The 23950-nt window shown below is 36.5% G+C and overlaps 4 protein-coding genes and 1 non-coding gene across 12 annotated transcripts; 2 read left to right on the top strand and 3 right to left on the bottom strand.

The window, feature by feature from the left end:
• Nucleotides 548-6272, top strand: LOC109703690 (probable methyltransferase PMT3). 4 transcript variants are annotated; one of them, XM_020224410.1, is made up of 8 exons: nt 548-609; nt 1748-2227; nt 2535-2699; nt 2799-2981; nt 3396-3990; nt 4185-4297; nt 4396-4616; nt 5638-6272. In XM_020224410.1, exons 2-8 carry the CDS (start codon nt 1961-1963, stop codon nt 5957-5959), a joined length of 1866 nt encoding a protein of 621 aa, XP_020079999.1. In that variant the 5' UTR covers nt 548-609; nt 1748-1960; the 3' UTR covers nt 5960-6272. The 4 variants fall into 4 exon arrangements, with proteins under 4 accessions (XP_020079999.1, XP_020079997.1, XP_020080000.1 ...); XM_020224408.1 differs by lacking the exon at nt 548-609 and adding an exon at nt 670-956; XM_020224411.1 differs by lacking the exon at nt 548-609 and adding an exon at nt 982-1449.
• On the bottom strand, nt 8068-11702 carry LOC109703505 (RNA-binding protein 42-like). 2 transcript variants are annotated; one of them, XM_020224129.1, is made up of 7 exons: nt 11275-11702; nt 10871-11048; nt 10132-10229; nt 9457-9553; nt 9272-9357; nt 9087-9172; nt 8068-8391 (listed from the first exon to the last, which is right to left on the bottom strand). In XM_020224129.1, exons 1-6 carry the CDS (start codon nt 11545-11547, stop codon nt 9131-9133), a joined length of 774 nt encoding a protein of 257 aa, XP_020079718.1. In that variant the 5' UTR covers nt 11548-11702; the 3' UTR covers nt 8068-8391; nt 9087-9130. The 2 variants fall into 2 exon arrangements, with proteins under 2 accessions (XP_020079718.1, XP_020079717.1); XM_020224128.1 differs by having other exon boundaries at nt 9087-9184; nt 11275-11698.
• Nucleotides 12014-16079, top strand: LOC109703504 (serine/threonine-protein kinase 19). 4 transcript variants are annotated; one of them, XR_002213976.1, is made up of 9 exons: nt 12014-12216; nt 12878-12951; nt 13169-13249; nt 13587-13679; nt 14209-14328; nt 14764-14835; nt 14958-15035; nt 15171-15545; nt 15644-16079. XR_002213976.1 is itself a non-coding variant. In XM_020224125.1 (9 exons), the coding sequence occupies exons 1-8, from the start codon at nt 12105-12107 to the stop codon at nt 15360-15362; spliced, it is 822 nt and encodes a 273-aa protein (XP_020079714.1). In that variant the 5' UTR covers nt 12025-12104; the 3' UTR covers nt 15363-15368; nt 15455-15545. The 4 variants fall into 4 exon arrangements, 3 of the variants coding, with proteins under 3 accessions (XP_020079714.1, XP_020079715.1, XP_020079716.1); XM_020224125.1 differs by lacking the exon at nt 15644-16079 and having other exon boundaries at nt 12025-12216; nt 15171-15368; nt 15455-15545; XM_020224126.1 differs by lacking the exons at nt 13169-13249; nt 15644-16079 and having other exon boundaries at nt 12025-12216; nt 15171-15368; nt 15455-15545.
• Nucleotides 17939-20184, bottom strand: LOC109728912. The gene is made up of 5 exons (XM_020259456.1): nt 19872-20184; nt 19690-19770; nt 19498-19555; nt 18452-18536; nt 17939-18329 (listed from the first exon to the last, which is right to left on the bottom strand). The coding sequence occupies exons 1-4, from the start codon at nt 20090-20092 to the stop codon at nt 18489-18491; spliced, it is 408 nt and encodes a 135-aa protein (XP_020115045.1). The 5' UTR covers nt 20093-20184; the 3' UTR covers nt 17939-18329; nt 18452-18488.
• TRNAM-CAU lies at nt 20782-20867 on the bottom strand. The gene is given in 2 exon segments: nt 20782-20817; nt 20830-20867. It is a non-coding gene; the product is annotated as a tRNA-Met (tRNA).

Genomic DNA, 23950 nt, shown 5'->3' with positions numbered 1-23950 from the left:
TAATATGCCATCTAATACATTTGTTTTGGTTTTTGGTTTGTTGTTTTGGAATTTGGACTCCAACACCTTTTTTTTTTTTTCTCTAGTAGTTTTTAGTTTATAAGATGGGTGTACATTTTCGAAGGTTTACTTACTTATCATGATCACGTCTTATGGTGTCATCTTCATCATGGTTACTCTCTCATTTTCTTTAATGACACTTTGCGTTTTCTCTTGGCTAATTTTAAGGATGGTGTTTTTACATGTATAACAATATATATAGGGAAAAAAAATATTTTTCCATGCATTGTAAAATATATTATACTAACATATCAACAGAGTTTTGTTAATTTTAATACTCCGAAGTTTACTTTGCTGTACATATATTTTATCTTAATTGCATAAACAAAACCAGCCATCTCTGCAAGAAATCTTGCACCAAATACTTTTGTCCTACGTTGATAGTCCAAATCATACGAGACAAACTATGTCTCATTATTATTAAATTAAATAAATAAATATTTGATAAAGGCATAAAGCGTTTCCTTTAAGCCAAAATAACTAAAACATGTTACGGGGACCAAAAAATCACTCTTTTAACCTCGCATCGTGAATGGGGGACATTATGTGGTACTATAAGCTCGTTAGATTTTTTTTTTCTTTTTTCTTTTTTTCTTTTTTTTTGTTGTTGAATTTGGAGTTCAAATGAACGAAAATTCCGAATTCTCCTCTTTTTAAATTGTTTTAACGGAATTCCTCTCAATTCTCCAATTTGTAGAAAATAGCCTACAAAATCTCTCTCTCTCTCTCTCTCTCTCTCTCTCTCGCTGCCCGTGCGCCATTGAAGGAGCTCGATCTATCTCTCTCTTACATCTGCTCACACTCTCCTATTCATATATTACTAGCTCGATCGATCAGATCTAGGGTTTTATTCTTCGTTTTTCTCGTCGATTTATATATCGAGATTGCTTCAGAAGGTACGCTTTGTTACGAGTGTAATCAAATCAATTTGTGTTTCTTATCGCTCGCTCTCCATCTCAATCGTCTCGATGCAGTGCGATTTATCTGTTGGTGTCTTTTTCCACTCGTAGTTGGAGAATATCTGTGTTTTGGTGCCATATGTCTCATAAAAAAGGGACTTGATCGATTAGAAGGATACTCCCTTTGATTTGAATTTCGGTGCTGATGATTTGAATCAGCGTTTTTGGTTGGGAACTTATCCGAAGGTTTAAATTTGAGCTGATTTTGACTTTTTTAGATATTTTTATTATATAATAATGTTCATACAGTGGTGGTTTTGGTAAACTAACGCTATCAAGGAATGGTAGATGGGTCACTCTCGACCAATCGCTATCTTCAGATTGTGCTTTTATTCCTGTTAATTAATTAATATCTGACCCTTCCAGTTCCTATTTTTTATTGTGGCTAGAATTAGTATACTTGTGGCCATGATCTTTGTATGCGAGCCATGTAATTTGTACAATTTTACCTTTTTCTGTATTCTGCATAGTATCTGCATTCATTGTTCTTGTAAATTACGAATCTTTTTGTCATTCGACTATTGGAATCAATGCCGCTGAGGAACCGGATCGCGTAGAGATTTCTCTCCATGAATAGTTGATTGGTCTTTAAATTCCTATTACTATTGTCGGTTTATCGGAGTATTTCTCTTTTTGATACTGTTGCAGAAGAGTTTCTTTTTTAACTTGTTAAATGTCCATTTGCTTTTGTGATAATCAGCTGATTGGATATGGTTTCATGTTTACAGGACATTAAAAGTTTGTTTGTGGCTGTTCTAATATAAGGAGAGAAGGGGAAAAAAGTCTTAGCTGAACTTTTGAGGTTACTTTTTTGGTGTTTTGGTGCATGATCTATTGCTTGTTGTAGAGTTTCATCTTTCGATTAGTATTGCTGCAGGGTTTTCTCGTATATCATATGTTGTTTTAGGAGGTCTATTTGCTACAAGTTTGTTGCTTCAACAATGAGGAGTAGAGGAGATGGAGGCCAAAAGAGTCACTTGGTCCCATATTTGTGTATTTTGTTGTTTGTTTTAGTTTTCCTTTTTCTATACGGTGGCTCCTTCTTCGGATCTCATGGGCAGCATACGATCTCTGCTATAGAGTATGGAAGTAGATTTTCAAAATCAATTGGTTGGGGGAATGAGGAAAACGGAGAAGTTGGTAAGTCCGAAGAATCCTTTTATGGCCAAGAAGATGGTGGGGACAATTTCACACTGAAGACCCTTCCTGTAAGTTCTTGTAGACTACATTCATTTTTAGGGTAAATGCATGGTTAGTCTTTGTGCTCTCCTAATATTTCAACCTCATCCATGGACTTTTCACTATAACACCTGGACCTGAACTCTTACAGGAAAAGAGAATCATGTGTCGTTCGATTTATCTAGTGGCTAGGGATGGAATTGTAATGCATGAGAAAGTCAAGACCACAGAATTAAATTGAAAAGTTCAGGAACATGGCTATTTGTAAATTTAACCATTGTTCTTCTTGAAGGTTGTAAATTATCCTGGATTAATTCTCTGCTTTTGATCTTGAAGGTCTGTGATGATAGGCTCTCAGAGTTGATTCCGTGTCTTGACAGAAATCTTATATACCAAACACATTTAAAGCTGGATTTATCCTTGATGGAGCATTATGAGAGACATTGTCCACAGCCTGAGAGGCGTTATAATTGCTTGATACCTCCGCCACCTGGTTACAAGGTTGGATAAGGAGTAGCTTTGATCCAATCTACCTCATAATATAATTTGTACTCATGTTTTGCTAGATTTTAACAGTAATTCATCTAATATATGTGGTAGGTTCCAATAAAGTGGCCAAAAAGCCGAGATGAAGTATGGCAAGTCAACATACCTCACACCCATCTTGCTCATGAGAAGTCGGACCAGAACTGGATGGTTGTCAAAGGTGATAAGATTGTATTTCCTGGAGGCGGCACCCATTTTCATCATGGAGCTGATAAGTACATATCAGCAATCGCCAATGTAAGTCTAATTTACTCATAAGAGAATATTTTGAACTTCCATTTTCCAATGATAGTATACAGGTTAAAATGTGCAGGCCTTATCTGAACTACGGCACTTTTTGAAATGGATACCTAAACTTTAAAGTTTTCAATTTTTGATTTTACTACCTAAACTTCTAATGTATTTGATTTGACTACCTCATGTCAGAACTTGATGGTAATTTCTTTTTTTTTCTATAATCAAATGGAATATTTCATTAATTGATGGAATTTTCTAAAATTAACAAGAAGGTTTGGTAGTAAAATCAAAATTTGAAGGTCAAGGACTCATTTCAATAAACAGTAGTTATGAAGTTGTCTATTTTTACCAATTATATATGATGGCTTCGCTGCCAGGAGAAATAACGGAGAACTGTTTATTGTGGATTGGCAGATGCTTAACTTCACAAATAACAATTTAAATAATGAGGGGAATATTCGGACTGTTCTTGATGTTGGTTGTGGTGTTGCAAGCTTTGGAGGTTACCTGCTCTCATCTGACATCATTGCAATGTCATTGGCGCCAAACGATGTTCACCAAAACCAAATTCAATTTGCTCTCGAGAGGGGAATTCCTGCTTACCTCGGTGTATTGGGCACAAAAAGGCTCCCTTATCCTAGTAGATCTTTTGAACTTGCCCACTGTTCTCGTTGTAGAATTGATTGGATTCAAAGGGATGGAATCCTTTTACTTGAATTAGATAGGTTGCTTAGGCCAGGTGGATATTTTGCTTACTCTTCGCCCGAAGCGTATGCTCAGGATGAAGAGGATATAAGAATATGGAAGGAGATGAGTGCCCTAGTTGAGCGAATGTGTTGGAAAATTGCTGCGAAGAGAAATCAGACTGTTATATGGGTGAAGCCTCTTACAAATGATTGTTACATGAACAGAGAGCATGGTACTCGCCCTCCTCTTTGCAGGTCTGATGATGATCCTGATGCTGTTTGGGGAGTCCTGATGGAGGCTTGTATTACTCCATATTCAGAACGTGAGTTTTATGCCAGTTTTTTCTTTACGAATGAAGAATATATTTGCCACTTAAAATTAGGGGAAACAGTGAGAAACTTCAGTTAGGTTGCTCATTACCACCAGAATTCCGAATGAACTCTGTTTGCTGCTTTCTTCTAATTATTTAGTATATTCAATATCGCCATGACTGTCACCCTTGTTGAATTTTAACAGAGATTCAGAGAGATAAAGGGAGTGGTTTGCTTCCTTGGCCGGCTCGGTTAACTGCCCCTCCTCCCCGTCTTGCTGATTTTGACATTTCCACTGAAACATTTGAAAAGGACATGGTAATAGAAAATGCTCCTCACACCCTACATATATCTCTATATTTCTGTGCGGTCACAAAGGAAATTTGGGGTCTCAATACTTTCCTCTTGCGGTGCAGGAAATATGGCAACAGAGGGTTGATAGCTATTGGAGCATATTGAGCCCTAAGATTCAACCAAACACTCTGAGGAATATAATGGATATGAAAGCATATATGGGATCATTTGCTTCAGCTCTTAGAGATAAAAATGTTTGGGTAATGAATGTGGTGCCAGAGGAAGGACCAAACACCCTAAAGATTATCTACGACAGAGGTCTAATAGGCACTGTCCATGACTGGTAAGCTCAAATCATTATATACTAATTTGGGAACTGATTTTCACTTTACTTTAGAGTCATTTATATGACCTATCAGTAATCTGTAGCCATTTCCATTTATTTGCTGAAGACATGATTGGCAGTGTGATATGTAGGTGTCACACCCCGGGGGGCCTTATTAGTAAGAGCCTTTACATAAAATAATACTATTTTATAAATCAGAGTTGTGATTTTTTTTTTTTTTTTGAGAAATAGGTAGCACGCTATCCGCTTCGTTTATTTCATTTAGAAATAAATTTAGCTGGAAATGTGAATCAACTAGCTGGAAATGCGAAATTTTTTTTTTTTAACAGCCTGTAGAGCAAGCTAGTATATATTGTTTATCTGCAGACCTTTAGGTCCAAGCAACATATCGACTCTTTTATCGTGTGTTTTGATTTGGTTGATCAGGATTCGATGTTTATACGCCCTAGCATCTACCTTCGGCCAAGGTATCGGCGTACGCCGAGTTTGCTGATTCGTGCGCCAACTGGACGACCCATCCGGATAAGTACACTTTTAGTCGGTGGCCAAACCAACCAGATGTCAATGAATACACCCAAATGCTGTAGTGAAGTCATGCGATATGCTCAACACAAACTCGATATAAGCTGATGCCTTGGCCAAAGCCAGATGCTCGGGCGTATAAACGCCGAATCCTGATCAGCCAGATCAAAACACAAAAAAACATCGTTAATAGAGTATTTAGTTACATAGAAAAATCTCAGTCCTCACATTAGGTCCGTTCTCGAGCTGTATAGTTGGGAACAATACAAATTTTGTAAATGAAGCAACTAGGTCGCTCGAACAATAACCACTAGGATAGTTTTTGTTTTAAGGGTACAACTTACGTCCTTCCTGCCATATTTTTTTTCTTTTGCCATTTATTTCCATTTGTCTCCATGACCTCTGTTCTTGCTAATTAATAAGCCTCATGATTTAGAAAACTAAATCAACTCACCATTTTCATATCAATAGTTGTTGAATATCTTAATCTCAACAGGTGTGAGTCATTCTCAACATACCCTCGAACATATGATCTGCTCCATGCTTGGACCGTCTTCTCCGATATTGAGAAGAAAGGGTGCAGCGCCGAAGACCTACTCATTGAGATGGACCGAATACTCAGGCCGACGGGGTTCATAATTATTCGTGACAAAGCTCCGGTCATTGAATTCATTAAGAGGTACTTAACGGCGCTTCCATGGGATACAGTGGCTGTTGTGGAAGCAGAAACCAACTCAGATTCAGAAGTGGGGGAGATGGTTTTTGTGATCCAGAAAAAGATGTGGGTTGTAGATGACAACTTCAAAGACTCGGCATAAGAAAGAATGGCTTGATCGAATGCGTTTTTTGATCTGTTGTGATTGGTCTCTCTTTGCTTCTGCAGTTGGTGCAAAGGATGGGCAGAAGCGCTAGCAAATTGATTTGATTAGCATTTATTTGTTTAACTCATATTTTGCTTTGTTCTAACTGTTGCAACACTATTATTTCATTCATTTGTTTGTGATCCTTTATCTGTATTTTTTTTTTAATGTTGTTGTTGTTTTTTGTTTCCTTTTTTTTCTGTTGTGCTTTTTATCTGAACAATTCATTTGATGGCGTACACTAAGATGCTAATATGATCTTTGCTTTTAAGTTGGTCATGTTCTTTGATTAGGGCTGAGGTACTGTGGCCAGTTACAAAAGGTTCAATGGTGTTTATCATATTTATTAGTTGAGTGCACGATTAAATACAAGTAATAATTATTTTAATAATTATCTGAAATTAACATAAATTTGTAAATCATATTTATTGAAAAAATTACAATAAAAATTTAAAGTTTAGAAAAGAAAATTTATCTGTAATATTATATTAAAAAATATTTGTAATATTCTAACTCAAATTTAAATAGTTGTTGTTGAGAATAATTATATAGTTCTATTACTGAATTAAATTAAATTTCGGATATCACATTTGAATTAACAACTAACAAATTTTAATTAAAGTAGATTAAAATTAAATTTAAAATTTCAATTCAATATGAATTAAAAATTTGCTAATTTTAATTTAGAATATATACTTAAATTTTGGATTTATTAGAATTCGAAAAAAGAATACAAAAATATTCAATGTATAATTAAATTTTAAAATGAAATAAAAGTTTAAAATCAAATGAGATTGAAAATAAATATACATTTAAAATAAAAAGTTAATATAACAACTAAGTTATAGTAGATAATATTAAAACGATCTAAAAATATTCACATAAATGAAAAGAAAAGAAATATTTTTAAGATTATCTCGCTGTGTTATTTANTACACACGCGCGCACACACACACACACACACACACACACACATATATGTATGTAATATTGAACGAATTTTTTTTTAGTCACTCAAAATATTTTTAAGATTATCTCGCTGTGTTATTTATTTTGCATAAGAAAAAATATCAAAATATGTTGCTGCAAAAAAAATGAATTTGTCGAAGTCCTCAAATTCAAAATAAAAAGCATTTAAAAATTAGGAACTTTGAATAAAAATATTTTGAGTGACTAAAAAAAAATTCGTTCAATATTACATACATATATGTGTGTGTGTGTGTGTGTGTGTGTGTGTGCGCGCGTGTGTAACTATGTATACGCATACGCTCACCGCCCCATAAGGGTAACCTCGGAGTTTTCATCAAAAAACTCCACGAAAAAAATTATTTTGCGGCGAAACGGATGATACAGCGGAGGAGGTGAGCTTCCGGGTGGTGACCAGACTCTCAAAGCGAGTGTTTTGAACTACCCGGCAAAACGTGGCCCGGCCCAATGTGGGACCAAATCTGGATGCGATGCGGACCGAGTCCATTGACTAGTGGACCCGAATCCATTGACTACTGGATTCAACACATGGGCTTTCAATCGGCCCAAGTAACTTATTGATAAGTCTGTTTTTGGAATACTCTGTTCATTAAGGAAAGTTTCAACGTTGTCTTGGCTTAAGTTTAGAAATATAAAAATATTTAAAAATTATGATCTTTAAATTTTAATAGAAAATCCTACTTAACATCAATAACAAGATCAATACTTTTGATTTGAATTTGAATCTTGTATTACCGGTTTTTATGAGAATTTTTTTTTTTTTTTGCAGCCGTTCATTTTGAGTCTCCTCGTTCACTTGGCACATGAAATAAAAAAAAATATAAAATTTGATATCTAAATAGTTCCAATAATATAGATCATGTCTAACGAAATCGATCGCCGAATCGGATACAGGCCCAATGTGGGACCAAATCTCGATGCGATACGGGCCGAATCTATTGACTGCTGAACTCAACCAGGTACCTGATTTACAGGTCGCCTTTTTGGATTAGTTTCTTTATTGCCATAATAATTTCAGGACAGCTTCAACCTTTTGTTTCGGCTTAATTTACTTTCCCCAAAGTTTCTTACAACAAGAATTTAAATAAAAAAAATAAAATATCATATTTCGTTAGATATTTTAGAAAAATATGGGTCACATCCTATCTCGAATCTGAATAGATTGTGTAGCACAATAGTACAATATCAAGTGCACAAAGGTCAGAAATCCTTTAATTTCTGTTGATTTGAAAATCAAGAGAGTAAAAGAAAATAACAGATTGAGCTGCCATTAATCAACGGAGTGATCTCTCACACGCGAGCGCCACAACAGGATCTCAGTGCTGTCTTTTGCTTTTGTCCATCTTGCAACTCTCAAACTTGCTCAGACAGTTTACGGTGCTCCAGTTTGTCCAACAATCAAGCTGCACAAGAAGAAACAAGAAGAAACTTCACATGTAACATAGAGCGGAACACGCGCTTAAAAAGAAAACAATTAGGTAAGAGGACCGCATAAAATCAGTTAACACTAACATAGTCAAGATACCAGTTACTATATCTCAGCCTTTGCATATCAGAATCATAGAATTTGTATCACAACTGCTCTCTACTTCAGAAAAAGATAGATCCTTAACAAAGTAAAGAGATGCGCTCGTAGTGTTAGTACGCGCTGGAACTGGGGAATAGATCTTTCCAATCAGTTCTTCTCAACAATTGTTTGATGCATGATTATTACATCTTCTTTTTGTTGCGTCGACTAAGAAAACGAAATGCCTGCGTCAGCAAATACAAACAAGGCTGGTTGAATTTTTGTTTCCCTTTCCCAGGAAAGCAAATTTCATCTTCTTGGAACAACACGACAGGGCAATTATATAGATGGTTTATGGTAGAAGCTGTTGCCTTGAATAGAAAGTAATAATCTTTTTACAGAGGGATGCTACCTGCAATTCATTTTATTGGCGAGAAAATGTTTAATAATAGTTCTACTCTTTTAGCCTGCAGCTGAGGAAATAGTCAAGGTGAAGCAAGCATAATTCGATTAAGAGCCGGGACCAGGGTCATTCAAGTAATTTCAAAAAACTATAAAGCAACAACAACAAAAAAAAGAAGAACAACTTACCAGGAGCCGGCGAGTGAAATAACGGGTGAGAATCCATGAGGCTTTCACTTATGCAGGACACTTTTCTTTTGCAATTTCGGTTTCTTCTGAATGTGGTTCTAAAAGGAGAATAGCAAACAATAAAAGAACATGAATGCAGAAAACAACAAATCATTTACCGTGATAAATATATATAGTGGGGATACCTTCTGCCTTTCCAAAGCGTCAACATCAGTCCTTTCTTTCCAGTTGCTCTTGCGCAATTTGATAGGACGATTTCCAACATACTTGCCTAAATTTTGTTGCGAAAAAGATTAATTGGGCCATTATTGAGAAATAACTCAGCCAGCATCAGATAAAACTCGACGCATATTAGCAAAAGTAAACTAACCATTCATTTCTTTTATTGCAGCTGCAAGGTCAGAAGGGCTTGAAAAACTGACAAATCCATAACCCCTGGTTTTTCCAGTTCTCTTATCCCGTACTACCTGAAAGAGAGAATTATAAGGACAGTTGATTCTCATTACATAAATCAGAAATCCATAAGACATTACATACAACACAAATAAAGAGCAAGCTAAACATTGCAATGCCGAATCTTAAATACATTTAATAAAGTTCACATGCAGAACACTCGAGTGCACCGAGTGAATTAAAAACGGGAAACAAATTTACCTAACCAAAGCACTTCAATGAGATATGGCTGTCGCCTATCATACACCAATCACTATGAAAATGAAATTAAAGTTTCCATTAGTTTGCAGAAAGCATTTTGGATAGTTGTGTACCATTTTCATGCTACAAAGAGTACGACCATACCCATTATTCTCTTATAAATTGTTCCTTCTAGAAAGCTTAGTAGCAGACTTCAGAAATGGGATGACAAAGAGAATAGATATAACAAAACGAGCTCACAGAAGTAAATCTCTAAATCAAAGTCTTATCTAGACAAAGAAATAAATGCTTGATACCTCCTCAACACATAACTGTAAACAGATCATGGTTAAAAAGAGAAAGAAAGAAAAAAAAAAAGACGGCCACATTCAAATGTCAAATAGGTACTCACTCTTGCCATGTTGAAGGAGGGAAACCTTGAAAATGCCTTTGAAAGAACATCATCATTAACTTCATTCCCCAAATCTCCACAGAACAAACGGAAGTCATCTGGAAAAATACAGTATGGGCAGCTCAGGAACTAAAGAGAAGCATTAAAAATATTTACAAAAGGGTATTGTGCGAGACCTACATCGCCAGTTAATTTGTATTGTACGTAAATGTGTATAAGAAGTTAGCACAACTGCATTAACATTGTCCAGCATAGCAGCTTTTAAGATTTAAATTCTAAATAACAGCTATATTTAGATGTGGTATCTAAATTCAGCAGTTAAATAAAAACGAAAGATCTACTCATCGTAGCTAGTAATAGATGGTTAAAATCTTAAAACTACATGCTTGGGCAGAACTTCAGCAAAAAAAAATAAGCAGCACATAGATCTAGTAATTTGTATTCGTAAACTGAATAATCCAAAAGGATTACTTCAAAGATCACTAGAGAGAATTAACAGAATCAACGTGACCAATGAAAGAGTATATTCCTTATTTCTGCTACTAACGGAACTTCCATAAGCTTTCATGCTTAATCTTTCTTAAAAGAGAAAACTGGCAAGTTACTAAGTAAAATTCCATGTCGTGAATATTACTCTTCGTCGCAACCATGTTTATTGAAGCAAAGTTTAAGCCGCCGGAAACCAACAAGTATGCATTCAATAGTTTAATTTGCTGGCAAACTGAGTTGCAATACGCACTCTCTGGCCATTCAGCCAACGTCGGATCCTCCCAACTCTGCCCAGCAGCTTTCCGCGGGATCGCCCTCTTCTTTGTTTCCGCTTTGTGCTCGACTTCACTGCTCGCTAAAGCAGCTTTCACACTTTCTAGCGCCTCTGGTGTAATAGTTTGAGCGTCCCTTTGAAACAGTTGTTGTGCCTATCAACATCGAAACCATAATAACGTCGTTGAAGTTGAATTATCTTACAGTAGCAGAAACCCTACGTATTCTACAACAATAATCGGACTTTTTGCAAACGAAATTGGAGCAAGTTGCACGAGTCATGAACGTCAAACAAGCATCAAAATAACAACATTTTCTCCAAAATCGCACAACCTCCACAAAGTTAAAGAGATTACGAACATGAGGATGCCTAGGGCGTACCTGCTGATACTGGGGAAGCGTGTAGACACCGGGGGCGACCGGGGCGGCGGCTGGGGCGGGAGGGTACGCCGGAACGAAGGGCGGAGGCATCTTAATAGGAGGAGGGATCTGCGGCGGCGGGAGATAGGGCTGCGACGCCGTGGGACCAGGGTTTTGGAGATGGAAGGGGAGGGGGAAGTGAGGAGCCGCGGAGGGGTAGCTATACTGCGACGACGACGACGACGACGACGACGGAGGAAACGAATTCGATCCCGGAGCTGATTCCTTCGACATCGGGAGCGCGAGAATGGGTGGATCCGAGGTGATTGGGGGATGAGGAAGGAGAAGGGGGAGAGGAGCTAGGGCTTTGGAGGTGGTGGGGAATTAGGGTTTGCGAAGCGAATTGGTCGGTGGTCGAGACGACCACGCGGAGCGAAAAGCGGACGCCGCACGATTGCGGGAGCGGGTTTCAGATAAAATCACTTTCCGTTAACTGAAACCCGATCCACATTTGGATCAGGTCTAGTCGGATCGAGTACAATGTCTCATGGGTTTAACAACCCAAACCGATCCAATCTAATCTAGATGAGGCAAAGAGGGCAAGTGCCGCAAAGCCGAACTAAAAACGAACCGGATTTCGGATGAAACCAAACCACGCCGGAATCCACCCGCTCCATTACAGGTTTTTTGCCCGAATAATAAATCTACTCTAGTCAAATATTTGACTCGAACCCGACCCGAGAGGTTATTGGGTCGAGAGAGATTGATCCGAACCGGAGATAACGCGACACGTTTTCTCTTTGGTTTCTGCGTTTTCGCCTGGGCCAGCCTCATCCTCGTCTCGTGCGGCAATGGCGGAAACGTCTCGATTGGCGGGGACGAAGCGCGGTCGCGGCGACGAAGAGATCGGCGCCGACTCCAACTCCAACGCCGATTCCGATCCTCGACAAGCCCTAGGACTAGGTTTTACCCTCCTTCTCCACTCTCCTCTCCTCTATTTTGGATTTGATTCACTGTATGTTGGTGTTATCCTAATTTTGTGCTTAATTCTCGATAGTAAATTACATGTAGTATCTTTTGATTAGTTCAATTGCTTCTGAGTTGGTGTTATCACATGGTATAATTTGGTTATGGAATTTGTGATCCAATCATAGGTGTTACAGCTGTGTTTTGAGCTTTAATCTTCTATTTATGCTCGCAAAAGAGTTTCTGTTTAGCATAATCTTAGTTATCTCAACTTGGAAAGTTGGGAATTATTTTGATAATAACATTATAAAAATGCTTCCTTTCTTTTTTTCGTCTCTATATCCTATGAGTCAAGGACTTAAAACATGCATTTGCAAATGAAAAGAATCAACTTTGGAAGTCCTCTTGGCGAAGTACTATAGTAGAGTATCTAATAATCCGTGGTCATTTTCTAAGATAGGTGATGATCGCTATCTAGAGTGATCAAGCTTCATATAACTTTCTCTTTTAGCAAGTAACGATATACTGTACTTTTGTAGTGCCTTGGTAATGTATGTGATTCTTGTTGCTGTTGTTAGTTTTTCGATTGCTTTGTGCACTTCAGTGGGTGCAAAAATTGCTTTTAATTTATCTGTGTTTTACAACAATTTAAATGCAGAGAATAATCTTACATTTAGCGATACCTTGGTAGCTCTTCAAATGATGCGCTCACAATTTCCAAGTGTAGAAAAGGTATGAGCTCCAGTTCCTAATTGCGAGCAACAAGTGAGGGCGTGTTCTTTAGCTTCCATGTATGGTTTGTGTGAAAGCTTAATGATTTGCTGAATGTAACCTTAATTGTAGTTTTAATTAGTATCGTGACCAACCAGCTTGAACTTTCGTTCGTCAAACAGAAGAATTACTTAAGAGCACATGGATGATAAGATGCTTGTTACTTCATGAACAACAGGTTACAATACAACCTTTCATCTTGCAGTCGCAATTGTACAGTAGTGTGAAGGACAGGACCCAAGTTGATAGAGACTTAGAGGTCTGGTCTTTCACTCTTATTTAAGATGTATAGCATTCTCTGGATGATTTTTTTATTAATGCATGCACATCATTTTTTTTTTAAGCCATGTGCTTCTCTCTTTTCTGATTCTTTACAAAGTTAGTGTGGTGCTTGTGCTTTTTCCCCCTACCTGCGACAGTCAGCAAGTTGCAATACATATTGTGGCAACACAGTATGTCAACAGAACGGGCTTCATGGGGGTGATATGCGCAAAAACTATTAACTGTCTTCTTTGCCCTATAAGTTTGGTTTATTTACTAAAATTGCCTCATTTCTTTCTGTACTTCTGATACTAGCTCTTCTCTTTTCCTTGCAGTCATTGAAGAAGGAAAAAGTTTTGCGTGTATTTAAACTTAGTACTGGACAAGATGACCATGCAATAATGTTCATGGAAGATTATCTAAAACAGGTATCTCTTTCCCTCCACCATTTAGCACCCAAAATGATTAGATGGCTTCCTTAGGAAATACTGGTTTGGTAAATTTTCTAGGTCTCTACCACCTAGTGTAGGTTTGCTTGATTTCAACTCTTTAGTTGTTACAAATGTATTTCCAACCTTGAATTTCGTTGATATCATAAACTCTATATTTATCCCCCTACGAAAGACAACCTTTGGAATTATGTCATGAATATTTGTTCAATAGTTCTAATTATCGAAGTACTGTTTGGTGGATATGGTGATTATAGTCCATTGTTATTTGGAGTCCTTCATTCAACTTTAGATTTGTTGATTTTATTTACTGAACTTCAAATTCCCAAGAATCTCCCATGCCAGTAGGCTAATGTTTGTAACTTGCATCAACTACCAACATGTAGGTAAATTTGTAGTTTCTCGCTGATAGATGATGTATTACTTGGTGTTTGATTCTTTAGAACAGGTTCTCTTCTTAGCAGATACATCAAGTAATACTTTTTCTTTTTACTTAATTCTTATATAGATGGCAAGTTCTGTGAAGAGGTTTGAGAAGGAAAAGCAACATGATCTTGAAGTTTTTGAGTGGTTTAAGACGTATGTTATGGAGTCCAAACTGGATGTTTGCATAGCGCATCAGGAGTTGGTGAGTCAAATGCCATTGTGAATTAGAAGCCTGGTTCTTTTTAGTTTTAGCATAACTGATTTCCATGTGTGGGTTTTTTATTAGTTTTGTATCTAACTGTCAGAATTAGGCATTGCTACAGCATGATATCTTGTGAACAGGAAAGTTTAACTCATCCTTCCTCTCTTGGTTCGCATGTAGAACCAATATTATACAGAACAACAAAAATAGTATCAACCTTTGAGCTGATGCCAATCACCTAAAGTTTCTAAGGGTTATTACACAGTTATCAGCTTAGCGTCTTCTAAGAGCCTTCTTCAATGTCATTTTTTTTTTCCATTTTTTGGCCTGATAACCATTAACAATTATCTTATCCCGTTTGCAATATTCGCACATATTCCCATCTAAACACATATATTACTCCTTTTAAGGTTGTCACTTTTTGCTGCTTTGCAGTGCTCATTGTTATCACATGGAGGTGAAGTGACAGACAGGCATGTCACTTTGTTAATTAGTGCTGGTCTGCTTGTAAGTATAAGTATAACTATTCCATTAATTTTTACATGATCCGTTAATGGCCCTAAATTCCAAATATTGGCCATTCATGATCTGTTATGGCCGTGATCTAATAATCTTTGCTGCTGTTGTAGACTCGTCAACTGATTGATCCAAATATGTATTGGTTTGCAATTCCAAATATTGGGAGCATACTGAAGGGCCTTTCACAGGTATCCGCTATTAGAATGCAAGTATTTGATTTCTGTATCTCGAGGTGTTTCAATGTAATTTTGACTGAAATAATTTCAAACAATGTTCTCATGCCGTGGTTCCTTCATCTAAAGCATATTAACTGTATCATTTAGGGAAGGAAAGAGCTTCTCTCGTTGTTAAACCGTAGGAAATACAAGGAAATGCCACTTGCTCCTTTAGAGAAGAAGCGACTACGATTATCACCACTTGACATGCGGTTCCACCTTCGGGATCTAATCGGTTCTGGTCATCTAAAATCCCTTCAAACCCCTGCCGGGATAATCGTCCGAGTAGCCAAAGACTGAACACGGGTACTTATTTTAAATTGATCCTACATGTTAATTGATAATGTTACTGCCTATTTTTATCCACTTTATGTCCCGGTATGCATATGCAGGCTCACATCCTTTGAGATTATAGAATGCCTGAATTTTAAAGCAATTTCGACAAACCCAGATGGTTTGTTGAAGTGAGAGGGAAAAGGCCAGGTAATATTCGCAAGTTTTCACATCCACGAAAGAATTGATGATGCAACCCTTTATTACGTTGCTTGTTATGACTGTGATCTGTTTATTTTCCTTTTCAGAAACAAGATAAACTGCAACAAAGCATTTAGGACGAGGTGTTGGATGATGTACCCCGACCGTTTGATCGTGTTGATTCGCGAATTTGACTTTGAGCATGGAGAGGAAATTAATTATAAAAATGGTTGGTATACCTTGCACGCAATCTTCTTTTTTTTTTTTTTTTTTTGTTGAGAGATAGGTAGCATGTCATCCGCTTTATTTATTTCATTTAATAAACTTAGCTAAAAATGTGAATCAACTAAAATTCGAACTTGTGACCTCGGGTATCAGCCATCAAGTCCTTTGTCACTTGCGCTAGAGACGGTCGGTCGCAATCATGTAATTCTAGTTATTCTTTCTTCTGTTTTGGTGTCTCTTGATATTTATTTGATTGGGATTGGACGGAAGAGGGTCTCAATTTCTAAATTTAATTGCTAAATATGCTTTGTTTTTTTCTGACTCTGTAGATGATATGATTGTTCTATATGAATTGTGCTAATGGCATAATTCAAAACTTTTTANCCGACCGTTTGATCGTGTTGATTCGCGAATTTGACTTTGAGCATGGAGAGGAAATTAATTATAAAAATGGTTGGTATACCTTGCACGCAATCTTCATGTTAATTATTTATTATATATTTTTATCAATTTCTAAAATTTAATTGCTAAATATGCTTTGTTTTTTTCTGACTCTGTAGATGATATGATTGTTCTATATGAATTGTGCTAATGGCATAATTCAAAACTTTTTATTCTTAAAATTAATAAATAATTTTTTTAATAAATTTTTAAAAAATTGATAAAAATATATAATAAATAATTGATATATTTTGTTGTTAAAAAAAATAAATATTTTATACCATTACGTGTCGGTATATATATATATTTTTTATGATCAGCACTTGTTGACACGGTCACACGGTCTGACATATACGGTATTGTACCGTATCATGCCGATAACTTTTCAACACAATCTCATTTCACGGCATTTAAATCCTTGAGGGTGACCATTGCAAAACGGAGTGGAGAATAGTCTTTGTTAAGATCCATTTGGTGGATTTGATTAGGATGCGCCACTTGGATAGGACAGGACAATATTGGCGATAATTGGAAGGGAAGGGCCGAGAAGGGATTTTCGGATGCCCAGTCATGTATGGGAGTCGCTATTATTCAGCATTATCATCTTTAGTCATCAATGGTGATTGAGATTCTTTAGTCATCAATGGTGATTGCGATTGATAAAGCCAACCCTTTTTGGAATGGTAATAGGAAACAACAACAATTTAAGATTCCTAGTACAAATATATAATAATCCTCGAGCCTATGAGAAAAAATGATTGCTCATAGAAAAGAGTTTTTAAGGCACCACTCTAGGTGAGACCTTAGATTAACTCGTGCAGAAGTATAAAACCAGCACATCAGCAATTGGTAAGGTAATAGATACCAAGAATGGTAGAATATATATTTACATACTTTTAGTTGCACAAAATCAGTAGGAATTGGACTACCGGAGTGCATGTCATTTACAAGACCACTTCAACCTTTCTTCCAAATAACCAGGCATGACTACCAAGATGAAATCTTTGATAACAAAGTAAGATTACTCGATTATATTTTAATTACCTACTAAATCTAACATATGAGACATAAAGCGGGGGCCTTATTAGTTTCTATATATCCTTGAGGAAGGATATTTCTTGTTACCATGGGCTCTTCTCTCGAGCTCTTATTTCACATATTAGGAGCCAAGCATGCATATCCCAGAGATTTTGGCCGCTGCTCGCGCCATCATCTACGAGGTAACCGCAAATAATTTGCTAGCAAAGAACAGGTAATCATCATCTACATCAGCTAGCTCAAACTTGGTTAATCACAGCCTCCTCTCTTGCTATCTACGTATCTCTCAGTATATACAATACTTATATATAGTCATACCGCAACCCAAGGAACAAGCCTTTGCTAGATTTCCTACATAACTGGATGCCTCACCTGGGACCCAACATAAGCGTTACCCACATCGAATTGTGTTTATGGTGTTTCTTTGCCTTTCACTGCATATTTAATAACAAACATCTTATTCAGAACACGGGACGTCCTGGAGGAGAACGAAGTTTACCAACTGCAGCATCACACCACAGTCAGTGGGATATCCTCATTAGTTCAGTAATCCAAAGTTTTGCACATATTATCTTTTAACCGTATAACACTTAACAGAAGAACTCTTTTTCCTCCTGACCTCAAACTCTACTCTTCACATTCTTGTCTGCAAATACTAGTTTGAAATAGCACATACATGCACAATCATGGAAAGGAAATACAGAAAACCCCATTTAATGTAAATTTCTTTTGTCTTATCATTGGATAGAGCACTAAGAAAAAACAACAAGGAATCGAGATAACAAAAAGACTGAATGCATGCTTTTAGTTTCCCATGCAAATACTCTAATTTGCCATCTAAAGTGAATATTTCAAACTCTTCAAAAGAAGCATATACTCCTTTCAGAGCCAACCTACTATCAGTCTCTTACCTTTCAAAGGTTGTTCATTAGACCGATCGATTTTGATGATACCTGGTCGTTAGATAGGGCGTAGAAGATCATCAGCATTTAGCATGCAGAAAATGCCAAAAGAAGCAGGATCATCACAAGGAAGCTACAGTACACAGCAAGAGAAGACAACTGCAAGCCTTTGGTAGATTATTAGTGCCCAAGATCAAATCAACGAACATGAGTGAAATTTCATGTCTCATACATATATTACGTAATCGAACCAACATTAATCTCCTTTCATCTCCAAAACTTCACTGCATTAAAGTCTAGGTAATTTACCAAGAGGGATTGAATCTGCTCGCAATGGTTGATAAGCTTAGCTCTTTCCTTCTTCCTCTTTCATCTTCTTTTCCCATCTGCGTTTCTGCAGAAGTAAAATGCACAGGCACAAAGACAAGTTGACACAGGTCTTCATTGAAGAGAAAACGGATTCGTGGTAGGAAGAATTTCAGAATATTAAAATCATAATATCAGACTATCTAGTTTTGCTTAAGGGGCTTTGAAGCAGAGATATTGCGTGAGTAGCAATGTGTAAAATTCTGCTTAAAAGCTCCTATCATATCAATGTGTCGGGTTCTTCAGGAGACCACTGGGGATGATAAACAGACAAGAGCCAAAGCACAAGAGGAGAAAAGGAACAATTAGTGTACAAGATTCACCGATACAAGGTTCATGAGCAACTTTCCCATGTAGACTGAACTAAACAATAAATTGATAATGATCAACAAAAAGCGCATTATGCACTCCTTGCTGAGGATATCAAAATATACATTCCATATACCGACAGCTGAACAAACTGAAACTTTGTCGGTATCATAGTTTTATGCATCTAAACTCCAAAGCAGTACTCAATACATTGAAAGCAACGTAAGAAGTTATATTTTGAGCTTCGAGAAATTAAACTTAGAAATTTCTTCTTTTTTCCTGAGAAATTTAGCGGATTCCACATCAAAAATAAACAAGGTGTAATTGCATAGGTATAAAAAGAGAAGGTAAACAAAGTTCAGGCCATTGTGGTGACTCCAACGAAGGTATGCATGTTAACTCTTCTTCCATATTTTAGAGCCGAAACGATGGTATCATAATCATCTAGGAAAACGAACTGTATAATTTCTCAAGCTTTTCCAAATAAAACATAGACACCACACATATCCTACTATTCATAATATCTCGTATCAATCTCTCCTAATCACTATTGCAATCAACAATTTTTCTACCAGGACATTTAGTTACTGTTTCCTCGCAAATTTGAAGTACAACAAACAAGCTATTAATGCAAGGAAAATTTACACTAAGACCAACGAAAACGAAAAGTGAGAGCAAACCTTATAATCCAGCAGCATTTCCGGCATCTTCTTCATCAACTCAGCAGTATTCGCCCGCCTGAGCAAAAAAAACCCCCAATTAGCAAACCCGTAAAACCCCCGATCTTTGAACCCCCAAGCAATAAACCCTAGAAACAAACTAAACACACACAATCGACAAAATCGAAGGGAAAAATCGGCTCGAAATCTCACTTCTCCGCAGCAATGCGATCGCACTTGTGCCCTTTCCTCTTGTTCCTCATCTCCCCTCTCGGCGGATCGTACGGCCACTCCCTGAACCCCCAAAAAAACCCCCTCTTTTACTCCACAAAACGATTAATCTGACCCAAAAATAAAAGGAAGCTTTTTGGAGAAGGGGAAGGGGTGTGGATTACTCTCCGGCGAGAAGCACTTCTTTACGAAGCCGAGCGCGTTTGCGGGCGCTGAGGGCGAGGGGCTTCCACGCGCCGAGCTCCCAATAGCCCCACACGCCCTTCGCGAGCTCCATCTTGTACTTGGCGAGCTTCTCCCTCCACGGATACGCCGACGCTCCCTTCGCCGCCGCCGTCGCCGTCGCCGTCGCCGCCGCCGCCGCCGCCGCCGCCTTCCCCGACATGGTCCCCCGCGAATCGCACCGCACGATCTGAGAGAGGCGAGAGCTAAAGAGGAGGATATGCAAAAGGGGGAGACAATTACTCGGGTTTTCCCCGATGTAGCCGAAACATGTTATGCGTAATATATAACATCGACGAGGGTCTTCCTGTAAAAGGTGCACCATATCATAGCCTCATAGGGCAAAATCTATGCATGGTCCCTGTACTATGGCGATTTGCACATTGATACTTGCACTTTTTAGTTAAAAGACTATAGTGCAAAAAATATGAAACTAAATTAAATAAGTGTATTTATTCACGCTATCTTTTGGTTTTTTTTAATTTCCAAAATAGTTATCCTACCCTCTCACCTGCGAAATTGAGCCCAAATACAATGATATATAACATTGGTTTTAAGAGCAAGTGACAAAGGGTTTGATGGTTGGTACCCGAGACCTAAGATTGGTTCTAATAGCAAGTGACAAAGGGTTTGGTAGTTGGTATCCGAGACTCAAGTTCGAATCCTAGTTGATTTACATTTCCAACTAAATTTATTTTTAAAAGAAATAAACGAAGCGGGTAACATTCTATCTATCTCTCTCAAAAAAAAAAAAAAAAAAAACATTGGTTCTATATTTTCAAACAGAATTTAACTAAATTATTGTCTAAAACAACGATTTTTTTAAAAAGTTTAAAAATTTAAAAAAAAAATTGGGGTGAGAGAGGCTCGAACTCTCGACCTCAGGATGACTCGCTTTGCTATGAGACCTACGCGCTAACCAACTGCGCCACCACCCCAAAGATATAAAATTTAAAACTTATTATTCTATTTAAATTCAAACTAAAGGATCTTACTTGAATATATAAAAACTAATTAATAATATCGAGATGGTATAGTGACTGCACACACATTCCACTTCTTTTGAAGTAATTTGATATTCTCTGAGCTTAATTAGACGAAATTTCGGGGCTAGTTTAGCAAGCAATGGTGTAACTCACCAGATTCTAAATTGCCATTTGAAGAAGATCAATACACCTCTCTCGCACATGATTGTTCAATTTGTAAAGCAATGGCATAATTACACGATCATTCGATCTCCAACTCGATTCCTCTTCTAATGTGAAATGTCAAGAATTTTAGTGAAGGGATTAATTTTTATGATATTGTTGACCACTTGTGTTTTACAGGAGAGGGTCGTGACAAGAGGGCTTATCCGTAAAATTAATGTGATTTCGACATTAATACATGGATTTATTATTGCGGGAGTAATTAATTGAGAATTTTCTTTTTGTCTAATTTCGGTTAAGAACTACACAAATCTCCATTATGGTTGATGAATAAATTGAAACAACGGCAGTTTAAATCAAAAAATAATTAATCAATTTAATACTACTTTGTGCAGGGTCAATTCATGCTCACAATTGGTGCATAAAACATTATGATATAAATTGAATTTTGAGATATATTACCTTCCTTTGCGCCTTCATTTTTTGCAATAATTTATTAGTGTCTCTGTCTCCATAATTTCTTAAAAAAAAAAAAATAGTACATTAATACTGTATATGGCAATAATGTTTTTTTTAATTTCTTTTCCTCTTTATTTCTCGTACCAGATCGCAGCAATCCATTTTATGATACACTTCTCTTCAATTTTTTTACTTATAATAAATTCCAATAAATTTAGCATATAACAAATGCTTCTCTTTTAAAATATCTTTTGAAAGATACAGTTGCAAAAAATTATGAAAAGAATTATTTTAATAAACAATTACTTTGGTAATAAATGAGATATATTTAATCTTAGTAAATAAATAAGGTTGCAGTACGAATATTTTTTTAATTATTATTTTTTAAAGTGTTTGATTGAGCTAGAAACGTTTTGATGCGAAATAAACATTAAAACGGACTCAAAAACTTAAGAATTAATTTGAAGGAATTAAAATTAAAATATGTGATTTTTTAGGAGCCTTTTGCATTTTTGCTATTTTTAAGGCACGGAGTCCGCGTAGGCCTCTGTCCATATTCCTACTCCTTTGTTAGAGAGAGAGAGAGAGAGAGAGAGGAGCTTGGTTTCAAGTAGCGAGTCGAGTGTGCGTGAGCATCATGTATTTTTTGGTGTTTCGAAGTCGGATAAGTATTATAATATTATTTTTTAAATTTAGATTCATTTGACAAATTTTGTAGAAATTAAGAGATAAAAATTGATTACTATACGTTTTAGGAATTGATTTCATGCGATTTTGACGATGGATGTTTTGAGTTACTCTATGGTGTTGTGGCTGTTGTTCAAACTAGAAGAGCAATACTGGATCACGCATCACCACACTATATATCCTGATAACTGTTTTGTTTCTCGAATTTGTGATATAGATGGATTCCGTATTGTCAAAATTGGCAGACTAACTTTTATATCCATATTATATTATTTAGCCTATCAAATGACTTATTGACATAGCTGAGATAATAATAGTATTTTAACATCTATCCGTAGAGTATATTGAGACATGAATATTTTTAAAAGTGATAGTTAATGTGAGATTATAATTGTATATGGGACACTATGGCAGTATTGTTATAATGTGAGATTATTATAGTCTGCATACTATTTTCAACTTGACAATGATACTATTTTCGATTGGGGTAGCGCCCCGCAAATGCCACTCTGGAGGTTGCATGATATATAGTGGATCACTATAGGTGGGTGTTGGACACGGCGCGAGATAGACTAGACTTGACTGTTGAGTCGATCATTATGATTAGACATTATTGTGCTATTTTATTCAGTATTTAATTTATGTATGAAATACATGATTCACAGGTTTAGTTATATTGTAGAGGCATGATAGTAATTAATAGTTCCTTTCAGCAATTATTTATATCAGTACCTATTTATTTCTATTGCTCAGTTATTTATTATTTCTGTCTTTTATGGACCTAGCGGCATAGACTGTCAGCGTTGTCGATCGTATTCACTGGAGATTATTGATTATAATTCTCATACCCTCTTTATTAATATTTTATTTTAGAGTCTTCAGTACCGGCGACTGATTGAGATACGAAAATCGCAAAAAGTTAGCATCTTTTACCCTCTTTGTGTGTGTAGCTGGACCACTTATTCCTATATATAGCTAGCTGTACGGTATTTTTAGATGGAAGTACGTGGTTAGAGATATTATACTATTTTGAAGACTGGTGCGGCGATTATTATATATTTACAATGTTGCTAGAATATATAGCTTTTATTTCACTCTGATACATATTGTTGTTAGATTTTAATTAATTTTTGTTGGACGGGTTTTATTGACGCTTCGTATATATAAAAAGTATCTTTGTGCATGCGGCGGGTATAATTCGAATTTCCGCTGTCATCTTTGACGCTTCGTATGTATAAAATATATTTTTATGCATGCAGTAGATCTATTAACATAATCCAGACTTTCGTTGTCATTTGGGACGTGACAATAAATTCCACATATTCAAATTTTTTTTAAAAAAAAACCGAATAAAAAAGGATAGTAATTAATTATTTAATATTTGCTGTGATCTTTTTCCTCTCTATGTGCCTATAAATTCACTGATACAATACACTGTAAAATCATGCAACTACAATGGCCCTGTTGAGAACCTTCAAGCCCATTTTTCTCTCTCTTTTTGTCCTCGCCCTTCTCGCTTCATTTTTCCAAGCAGGTCTCTCTCTCTCTCTTACTATTCTCATATTGCAACTTGATTTTTGTACTTCTTATTTAAACGTATTTTCGTTTTTCAAACACTCACTGGTACAGTACTTTAAATTGTTCTATATTTTTTGTACAAAATAAGTATGTAGAAAAAAAAGATGTAACGTTTCGAAGAATACTACGTACGTCCATTTTGAAAAAAA

The sequence above is a fragment of the Ananas comosus genome, linkage group 25 (genome assembly GCF_001540865.1).
Source record: "Ananas comosus cultivar F153 linkage group 25, ASM154086v1, whole genome shotgun sequence".
NCBI lineage: Eukaryota > Viridiplantae > Streptophyta > Magnoliopsida > Poales > Bromeliaceae > Ananas > Ananas comosus.
The sequence above is the reverse complement of the archived record's forward strand: the minus strand, read 5'-3'. Positions and strand labels throughout refer to the sequence as shown.